Here is an 11,156-nt window from a genome sequence, read left to right on the forward strand (position 1 = left end):
TTAGGATGGTAAAGAATGTTCAAATCTTAAATGAAGTCACAGAAAAGAAATGCAGTTCAGATTTCCATTCGAAATTCTCATACCAGGAAACTTCTCATTGAAGGGAGTATGCATTCACCTCTCAAATAATGAAAAGACATGAAATGTTTGGTTAATTGTAGTAAAGAAGATACTGAAGATCTCAAAGTATTGCATATGGATAACAAGTAATATTACTTAACAGAAACGTCACATTTCTTTGTGAACTTTCCAGTACATGCAGTGTTTTGATGTTCCTGTTGTTCGATGCTCAGGCTTGTTTGCATTTACAAAAGAATCTTTATACTTAATTCTTCATGGAATATTGAGAGCACAACTTATTTTCATGGTTAGCCAAACAAGATAGACTTTATATTGCTATCAAAAACTTATCCACAGGCTATAACTACTTTCAAAAAGAATTTGTTATTCAGACAAGGGTGTTTTTTGGAATTAGGCCAAAATAAACAAATGTTTTAAAAACTACCAAGAAAATACAGAGAAAATTCTTAAGATGGAAATATTTATGCTCACAACCACAGTGATGCTGTGTATTTAAACTGATATACTGTAATGTAAAAAACGTATCAGGTTGAGCTCAGAAGATTCAGGTACAAATCTTCTCCATTTCTGATTTGTCAGGGCAGACAGAGAGGAATATGATTTGGAAGAGCAATATAATACTCAGCAATCGCTTTGAGAGAAAAATAAGTGGCTATATAGTTTCAAAGTCAGAGTGTTAAATTGGGTTTATGATATAAGCAGCATACACTGGTAGAATGAGATAGGGTGATGTGAAGTAAAGTTAGAGCGATACGATATTGGTGGTTGTTCAAACAGGAAGGATACTGTCTTCTAGCAGCTTCAGTAGCAGGAACTAGGGATTCCATTTTTGGGAAAAATGGTAGAATATAATGTTATAGTGGGCCTAGAACCAAGACATTAAGCCATTTACTTGTCTAGGACTCATTATAATCATTTTCTAGGTACAGGATGGATCCTAGATGAGAAGGTGTATTAGTTGTCTGTTGCTGCATAAGAAATTAGTACAAATGTAATGGCTTAAAACAGCATCCCTTTATTAGCTCACAGTTCTATAGGTTGGGATACTGGCATGGAGTGACTAGGTTCTGTGTTCGAGGTCTTAAAGGTCTGAAATCAGCATTTTTAAACCCTTGTCAGATAATTCTAACATCTAATTCATCTCTGTTGGCATCATCTGTCACACCTTATTCAAGCTGTCATGTATCTGGTTCTTGGTATACGTAGTGATATTTTATTGTCTTTTGGACATTTTGGCTATTATGTTAGGATACTTTGGTCCCTATTTAAAGTGTTTTTTTTTTTTAATTTTTAGCAGGCATTCACTCTTTATAGGTTTGGCACACATTTCCTGTACTTTTATGGATGGTGGTTCCATGATAACCTAATTTTCAGACCCTTTGTGGTACTCTTTTGGTCTGTTTCTCTTGTGCAGGTGGGGTTACCTCTGGTCCCTTCTCATGCTGCTTATGGGGTCTGAAGTAGCTTCCCCAGGATACGGCACTTGGTGCTTCTGGTGAGGGAAGGGAATCTCTGGAACACGTGATGAAGAGTCCTTCCTGGACCAGGCACTTGTGACAGGGTCTCCCTGGACTGTAAGGAGTGGAGGGTGCTTACCAGGTTGAGAGCTTTCTGTGGAGGGATCTCCGTTGCTGGTACCAGCAAGTTGCCTGATGTTTCTGGGGAGGGGAGAGGAGTCTCAGGCCCATCTGAGGAGAGCATTGTCCAGGTGGGAGCTTTTTGTGGTAGGAGCACTTTTGCTGGGACCCTTAGCCACTGATGTGTCTGGGTGGTGAAGAGGGATCTCAGGCACAGTGGGGAAGGAAAGCACTTTCCCTGGTCACTTATTGTCATCAGGGCTTCCAATTGTACGTCCTTGTAGGTTCTGCAATGCTCGCCTGGTGTTTGGGGGATTCCCATTTGATGTGATGGAGGAAGAGCCTCTTTGAGCCACTTCCTGTTACTAAGTTGGGAGTTAGGAAATGCTGGGCCTGGATCACATTTTTTTGTTGGTAGAGGGTCATAAGGTGCCCTGCCATGAGGCTGTTCATCCATTCTGAGGGTCCCTAGGCAATTCACCTTCTCTAGACCTTTCAGAGATCTCCTCTGGTTGTCTCATATTATTTCCAGGATATATAGTTGTGCGTATAAAGGGGGAGCAGGGAGAGGGAAGTATAAACCATCTTATCTGGATTAGAAGTCCTCTGTTTGCCTTTTAAGTGCTCACCTGATTAGGTCAGGCTCACTCTGGATAATCTCCCAATCAACTGTGCTATATATCATAATCTAATAATGGGAATGATATTCCATCACATTCACAGGTCTCATACTCAAGGGGAGGGGCTCCTACAAAGATCATTGGGCATCATCTTAGAATTCTGTCGACCACAGAAGGTGCATGTGAATGTACTGAAGCATTAATTAAGCAATTATCATCCTTTGGAAGGTTTTAATCTGTTAGGATAGTATGAAAGCCAAGTACTCTTATAATTATTCTACTTACTTTAAATGAAGTATATCTGATATCAAAAATACTTCCTAAAAATCAGACTATTCAAACAACTTTCAGAAGTTAATGTAAGTCTCAGAGGTTTGATCCAAGCCTTCATTTCTGGCCATGCAGATATCTTCTGTGTGAAAAATATGCTACCTCAAAGATGTTTTCAAAAACTTCACCACCACTCCCCATTTATATTTTGTAGTTATGTGCAAATACTGTGGCTGCCAGCAATTCACAGAGAAAAGAAAGGTCAGTGATGTTTCTGACTTTAACTTTTTAGAGAAGGTGTATACTTAACACTGCCTACATTTGTATAGGTTGCACATTGCACAAAATTTCTGATTATTGCTTTAGGTTATAATACAATATACTCTCACCTATACCAGGATTGAAAAATTTAAGCAAAATTTTCTGGACTGGCCAATACAACCCCCCAAAAATAGTCTTCAGGCTGAATTAGGAGAAAAATCCTTCACTATGTTTAGGTTGGAAGGAAGCATGACCTAAATTTTGATTTCAAATACTCGGGGTTTTGGGTGATGGTTTTACTGGGGACAATTAGAATTGAACTATGTAGACATGTTTCTTGAAGCCAAGTTTTACCTTTAAGGCTTTCATATTGCAGCTTGTGAGGCTCCAAGCAGCAATTGGCTACTTTGGGTCATTCACACAAGGATTCAGAGTCATATATAAACCATAAAACCCTTTATAAGAAATCAGAATCTGTTTTAAAAATTAATTATATGAACTAAACATATATAGAAAGAAATTGAAGCTTGAATATATTTAAGAAGCAAAAATTAAAGACATACCTATAACTGCCCTTTATCCTTCGTTGTTTACAATCACAGCAAATCAAAGTGTGACATGTTTAAGGGAAAGGTAATTAAGTTCTAAGGCTTTGTCATCTTATCACTTTTAAAAATACAAGATCTGAGTAAATGAAAGGAAAATAGAGAGGGTTGTTAAAGAGCTGAGTCATAGAGTGGAATAGAGAACAAGCGGAAGCGGAAGAGGCAAGAAAGCATACACAGGCTGGGTTTGAAGAGAGTTGGGAATACTGGTTGTGGTAGAGGGTCTCTGATTTGCTTACCGGATCTACTCGCCATCCTTCTTAACCCTGCTTCGTGATTCCAGGAGGCTGATCTTTATCAGCTTCATGGACCAGTCTCTCTGTGTCTTCAGGTTGGGTTTGGTTAATATGAACTACTGATAAGTGATTAGAAGTCAGGAGGAAAGAAGGCAAGGGTATTTATTTCCATGATCTGCCCCCTTCCAAACTTTAGGTTGGCAGTGGATGCCACATTTTCTAAGGTTACATCTCTTGTTGGGTGGGCTTCTCCTATAACTCGAAGACATTCTGGGTTGCAGGAACTGCTATCTCTCTATGCCCCTTCAAACCTAGTAGTTATAATACTGGCTTCTCACAGCTGCTAGCCTCAGGGTACTTAATCGTCTCTTGGTTTCCCTTCATTCTTTACACACTTTAGTCTCTTCATTAAATGCTATTCCATCACTCTTTTAAAGTGTGCCATCAGTTTTTAGCTAGAACTGACTGATACATTGGTAGTGGGGAATAGGAGAAACGTTAAGGTAGTGTTAGGGAGGTGGGATAAACTGCTGTGGAGAGAGATAGGAAGAGAAGGGTTTCAAAGCTTTTTATGGCATTCTATGAATGTAACATGACTTCTTTATGTGAATGACTCTAATGTGGTCTTAAATGGCTTCTTAATTATTGATATTTGGTTGGGTTTCTGTTTCTTTGCATGCACAACCAGGATTGAACAGGGCTAAGAGATGTCTGGGATTTACATGACTAGATAATACTACTAGGATCTATCTAGATTCATTATATCATATTAAGACATCTCTCCCATGGAATCAGGAACATCCCAACCCAGTGCACATGCTAAGTTTTTATTAAAATTCAGTGAACTGCCGTGGTGTGAAATTAATTTTTATTGTCAGTCCCCTGCGTCAGCAGGCCGACTCTCAAGCCCTGCACCACCAGGGAAGCCCTATAACACTTTATAGAGCTGAGAATTCAGATCTCAATCAGGATTTTCACTCTCATTGGAATCCACTACTTGCCTACGACAAATCGGACACGTAGAGTTCTCAGACAGCCAGCGATCAATGCAGTGAATGTGATATTCATGGGAGCAAGGTAGTATGCGAAGCTTGCTGTCTTCTGTGTACTCTGTAAGGCAAATGCTACAGGCTTTTAGTGCATCATTTTCACCAAAAGATCTTACAGCCAAATTGTCAATCTGTGCTTTGGTGAGTCCTGTAGTTTGGTATAGATCATCTTCATTTAAGAGGAAAAATTCTTGCAGATTATAGGAGGACCCAGAGTCACTTTCATCAGATATTATTAGGCTAATATGTCTACCCCCTTGGCTGGTCTCTGATGATAAGTCTGATGATAAGTTTGTTTCTTCACTGCCTTCAAACATCAGTGAGCTAATTCCTGAATTTTCATCACTTGAGCTGGAACCGTAAATAGGACTAGAACTGGAACTAGACGTACAATTGGGGCTTGAATAACAACTCAGTGTGGAACTTGAATGGGTATCATAGCTAGCATTTGAATCAGAACCAAATGTACCACTACTACTACCATTAGGTGACTCTAGCCATTCCATGTTTTGACTTGGAGGTAAGACACTATGCTCTAAATTACTGTCACTGTCCATAAGGTTATTTGAGTTACTAAATTCTGTCATTGTCTGCCTTAACGTGCTCTGAATTGGAACAGATGTTGTATCACTTAAGCTAGTATTTAACATTCTGCAGATGGGATTTCTAATGGTATTGACATAAGCTCTCACACCTGCCTGCTCAGAATGTGAATACATATGCCTCAGTCCTCGTTCACTTTCAGAAGTGACAGTGTTGTTTGGTGTCTCAGATGTTAACTGAGTTCTACTAGCTCTGCTGTCTCTCTGAGAATATGCTCCAGAATGAACTTGTCCTACTTCAAGATTGAAGGGTATGGTTGGATATATTTCCCTCATTCCCCAAGATTCACCACTGCTGGTTGTATCTGGAGAATTTTCTCCATGAACGGCATTCCTTGTTCTAGAAGTTTCAATAAGACCGCTATTTTGCAACTCAAATCCAGTCATTTGCTGTCTCCATATTTCTTGGTGCTCAGTTCTAGAAAATCTCGCATTCTCACTTAGCAGAGGCTGCTCAAAATTCTGAGAGGGTATACTATGATTAAGTCTTTGTACAATTTCCCTAAGTGAACGTGGAGGCGACCAACTTTCAATTCTTGCTCTGGTTCTCCGATACTCTGGGCTCCTACTTCTTGCTCTTCTCTGACTTGTGGTAGGTGGGAATTCCATTAATGTTTCAGTTGTATCTTGTTCAGACATAGATGGTCTTGTAAATATTGATTCAGATTGTGGACTTTCCACTTGCCTTTGGCTGTCTTCCATATTTTCTCTTCTGGGAAGTCTTGCAGATGCTACATATTCATTCTCTGGATTTGGACTCCCATTATCAAGGTTAGCATTTATTTCTAAACTGAATATGAACTGATCACTTTTAGGATTAATTTGGCTCTCTTCTCTCCAAGATTGGTTTTCTCTTTGTCCACTTGTCATATTTTCAGTTTGTCCAGAACAGTTAAGCCAGTCTATTAGAGAGTCACCAGTAGACACGTCATGTGAAGAGTCTCCTCTGTCTGTTAACAAAAAAAATGGGGACGGTGCATAAAAGAACTACCAAAATTAGAACCATCATAAAATAGCACTCTGAAACTTTGTTTCAAAAACAAACAAAAAATGAGAACTTAAATACTCAGATGTTTTCAACTGATTTCACATTTATAGAGTTAATATTTTATAAACTGCACTGTGTAGATTTATAAGTAAAGGTAGAAAAGTTTCGATTCCATCCAAAAAGGGTGAGCTAATCCTAGATAAACTGAGAGAATTTTTTAAAAAGGGAATCCGGAGGAAGTCTACTTTTCAGTATTTCATCATATACACAGCCCTGTGTACCACTGTCGGAGGAATGTCAAGAGACTTTGTTTTCAGTCCACTGTCAAAACACTAATGCAATTAAACAAGGTAAACACCAGTTAAGGTACAATGCTAGTATTTTAGTTCAATTTACATTATTGTCTAATTTTCATTAGTCTCCAACATGACTACTTCTAGGCTCTTCACTTATGTGCTTTGGATAATCGATAAGCTGTTTTAAAATATAAGGTTATTGCCCAAACATAAACAAGTTTTATAGGTTTAAAAGTGTTTGCATTTTGAATACTTCTTAATGTTACCAAGATTTTTAACTGACATTAAATTGAAGGTCCGATCAAATGAATAGACTGAACCTAGCATGGTACCTATAAGACCATATTCAAGAACCAAAGTATTATAGTCTCCTCTTCATTAGACAGCAAAATCCTCTACTTCACACTGGGAGGGAAGCCACCAGACTTGAGGTTCGAGCAGGGTTTCTCAGCCTTAGCACTATTGACATTTTGGTGCTGGACAATTCTTTGTTTTGGGGAGCTATCCTGTGCATTGTGGGATCTTTGGCAGCATCCCTGGCCTCTGCCCACTAGATGCTAGTAACACCCATGCCTCCCCTGTGACAACCAAAAATATCTCTAGCCATTGTCAAATGTCCCCAGGTGTTGAAGAGAGCACAATTGTCCCCAGTGGAGAATATTTCTCTTTGCTTTTTTTACATGTCTATGTAGAAAAAATAATTCAGGAAGTAGGAGGGACTTTCAGTTGAGGTAGAAAACCAAGAAAAATACAAATAGGCCAGTTTGCACTGTTTCCCAATTAAAACAACCCAAATGTGAATCAGGAAAACAAACAAACATACCTTGACATTCTCACCAAAAATCAAGTAAATGCCAGTTCTTTTTATGAGAAGTTACTTACCAAATTAATGTAAGTCACTTCTGTATAATTTACTATTTGCTATTATGAAGTTACTATTTCCTATTATGAAGTTCCTTATTCATCCCATCCTATTCCCTCCAAAAGCAAAATATACCTGTATTTTCATCTGAGTCTTGTGGTGCGTTTTCTTTAATTAGCTGAAGTCTTCTCAGCAACTCTTTTTCCGTACTTTCACCTGGAATGCCTAGAAGATTGTTGTCTCTCATAAGTTCGTAATCTTCTTCACTCAGATTATTTACGAACCTGGAGAAATCTTCTTCCCGAACCAATCGGTCCGTTTGACTTATGTGTTGGGCCGAAACTCCATCTCCTTCATCGTTGGAATCCGAGTTTTCCATCTTAATAAACAAGTGGAAAATTATCTGAAATTCACGACGTGGTGTTGAAATTCACCAGTGGTCGTTTCGTTTTCTTCGCTTTCTACTTCCTGCCAGAGTGTCCGCTTCCGACTCAGTCGGATGACCCTCCGCAGAGATTCCTCCCTTCTCCCTTCCCGACTCAGTTCTGTGGCCCCTGGTGACGCAACAGTTGGGAGCCGCCTCTAGCCCAGAACTTGCTAGACGTTGCCTAGGCACCCATTATCTTCCCCGCTGTTACCGAGTAGGGACTGGATTCAGGATAGGTTTCATTTCATTCGAAACCAGCCAATGTTACTGAGGGTTTATAGTGTACCAAGCACCGTGCTTCACCTCGTTTCACCCACATGAGCCTATTCTCAGGTTTTCAGGCTCTGATATGCTCTATTTATTCGTTACATTCCATTTGACTGCCTTCTTCAAAATGCCATGCCAAAGTCAGCCTAGTTCAATGCAGCAATTCTCATTTTCAGGTGCCCAGGGACCTCCGCCTTTTCTCCTCATGAATTTCTCAAATCCTAGACTCTCACTAAGAAAGCCCACAATTGTTGATAATTTACCAGGGCCCTGGCTGAGTCTCTTTAGTGTGTCCTCTCCCTTTTAACTGTTAATGGCTTCATCTTGCATTAGATGGTCCTTCAGTCTTGTTTCAAACAAACAAGAAACACCAAAACTTTGGCAGGCTTTTCTGCTCAGCCAGGGAATTCCTTCTCCACAAAAGCATCAGGTTCATTTTTGTCCTCCTTTCTCATAAATATTATAAATAGTACTTAAGCAAAACTAGCCAGAACATCACAGGAACTTTTAGGACAGATACATAATAGTTACTTTGTCTGCCACAGTGAGTACTGACTTTGCTGATTTTGTCGCATGTATCACCTGAAAGGCTTGGTGAAAATAAAATAACGCTCATTTGCAATGCTATCTGGAGGAAACTTCTAATTCACTCTCAGTACACAGCTCAGAAGTTTAAGGAGCTGTGTAAATTCACAGTTGTTGTTTTGTTCACGGTCCACAGCAGGCTTTCTTGTTTGTTCTAAAGGAGATGGAAGGATGGTAACTTTACTGGTGTGACAGTGAAGAATCTAAGTCTATGTCCTGCTTTTGACATTTGTTCGATGCCTCGTTTAACTTAAGCTAGAAAAATCAATCTTTCCCCTCTGAATCAAATCTCAGCAAGTCTTTGGATGAGAACAGAATCCCCTAGACTACCCTGCCTCCTTTATGGACTTCTGAGTGTGTTTGTTATCTTTTACTGAAGTTATTATTTTCACAGGGGAAATCGGTTGTCAACTTGTTTGCTGTGCCTCAATCAAAACTAGCAGTATTATGAAAATTCAGCGTGATTTGTACTCTTGATGCAGGAAACCCTAACAATCGTTAGTGTTCTTGAGAGTGATTGATTCAGTTTAATTCAATTCAATCAATTAAGTGTCAAGTATGTTTAGCGCTTGTTAAATGTCAGTCATATTATCGGATATTAAGATACAAAGATGAGTATATTTAAGAATCTGTTGTCATTAGAGTATAACAAACAATTGAGCTACACAGAGGTAAAATTACAGTTTTGAGGAGAAAGTGATTTGAGTGAGAGAGAAAATCGGTTTCACTGCATTTGGGTTTTAAAGGATGAATAGGAGTTTTCTAAGTGAATGAAAGGGGGAAATATTTTCAAAAGTGAGAACAGCAACTGCTAACACTCATAAAACAACAAGGATAGTAGATTTTAATTACTAAAAAAAGACATTAGTTAAATTGGCAGAGCAAGGCCAAAAAATGGAGACCTTTATGACATGTGTAGAAGTTGGACTTTATCATTAGTGCAATGGAAAGATGTTGAAGTCTTTAGACAGTTGATGGTCAAATTTGCAATTTAGAAATAATATTGATAGTAGTGTTGAGGATGAATATGAAGGGCAAGAGTTCAGATGGGAGGGTCAGAAATAGATAGAGGGCAGCCTAGGCTAGTGATGACAAGGATCTGAATCAGGGCAAAGGAATATGATTAAAATGAAGGACTTTAACAGATCTCTAGGCAGCAGCACTGATTAAACCTAGTAATATATGGGAAAGAGGGGAAAGTGGGGAGGGGGAATATATGAGGGAAAGGCAGGGGTCAGGATTACTTCTGTATTTCTGTCTTTGCTTAGTGGACAGTGGTACCAATAAGAAGTAACACCTGATTCTGAAGTTGTATGGTTTAGCTTAAGAGGGAGCATGATTGCTTATGATTAGAATAGTATGCAAGTTACCTGAAGATCCAGAAAGTCTTACAGTCTTTCCAAATTTAGGTACAGAAGCACATGAACTAATAGCCCCGGATGTTTGGTGTTCCCTGTAGTTGGCTCTCAGTGTCAATGACTCTAGCTTCCTGAACTATTTGTTCCTGGTTGTGTCCCAATTCTGGTGCAAGTAACAGGGTATAGGGATCATCATTCCAGAGACCTACTTATTGACCTTGATTATTTAAATAGAAGCCACCAATATAGCTGTGCTTTACACTTAGTTCTCTCATGTCTTGACTTTCCTTCTGAATATTGCAGTGTAGGTTCAGTAGTTTTTCCTCTGGATGGCAATATTGCTGCTTTGGCCTTTGTTCTATCCCTTGTCTTGATATCAGAAGTCATCTGAAGATGTTTTTTCTTCACTTCTCATTTCAGAGATGGGAGGTGCATCAGGAAGTCCAGAGGTTGACTAGAGCATCACTCTAAGTTGAGTTGGAGGGGAAGAGGCTGAAGATGGAAAGCTGCTTACTTTCAATCAGAGTCAAGCACTTAAAAATGTGGCCAATCCATTGTTTATGATGTGGTGAAAAAATGGGGTGTGTGTGAGCAGATTTAGCTGTTCTTTTATCCTGGTTGTAATAATGGAGTTTTGTAATCAAGAGTTTTCTTTTACTGACTCTGTCCAAGGAAGCTTCTGAACAGATTCTATGACCCAAAGGGAGACTGAAAATAAGCAAGAGATAGCATTCTCCCTGAATATGGGTAAAAGGAGTTCCGTGGCTTTAGAACTGTAAGAAATGATCAAGACATATATTCCAGATACCTATTGCAGTATAGCAAACCATTCCAAAACGCAGTGGTAGATACAATAGAAACCATGTTGTTATAGTCAGGACTTTGTGAGCTAAGAATAAAGATAAAGAATACTGGGGATGGCTCATCTCTGCTCCATCATGACTGGGCCTCAGCTGTGGTGGCTTGAATGATTGGAGATAGATTAGACAACTTGATTGGTGTCATATGTCTGGGGCTTTGGTTCTGGCTAAGTTTTCTTTGAGTCACATCTTTTGGTGCTGAAATGTCCAAC

General features: G+C 39.2%; 1 protein-coding gene across 1 annotated transcript; it reads right to left on the reverse strand.

The window, feature by feature from the left end:
* Positions 1–4,611: 4,611 nt before the first annotated feature.
* On the reverse strand, positions 4,612–7,826 carry LOC307054876 (E3 ubiquitin-protein ligase RLIM-like; the record flags this gene model as incomplete). The annotated part of the gene is made up of 2 exons (XM_079706742.1): positions 4,612–6,251; positions 7,568–7,826. 2 exons carry the CDS (start codon positions 7,824–7,826, stop codon positions 4,612–4,614), a joined length of 1,899 nt encoding a protein of 632 aa, XP_079562868.1.
* Positions 7,827–11,156: the final 3,330 nt, after the last annotated feature.

Source organism: Hyperoodon ampullatus, assembly GCF_949752795.1.
Source record: "Hyperoodon ampullatus genome assembly, chromosome: 6".
Classification (NCBI taxonomy): Eukaryota; Metazoa; Chordata; class Mammalia; order Artiodactyla; family Ziphiidae; genus Hyperoodon; species Hyperoodon ampullatus.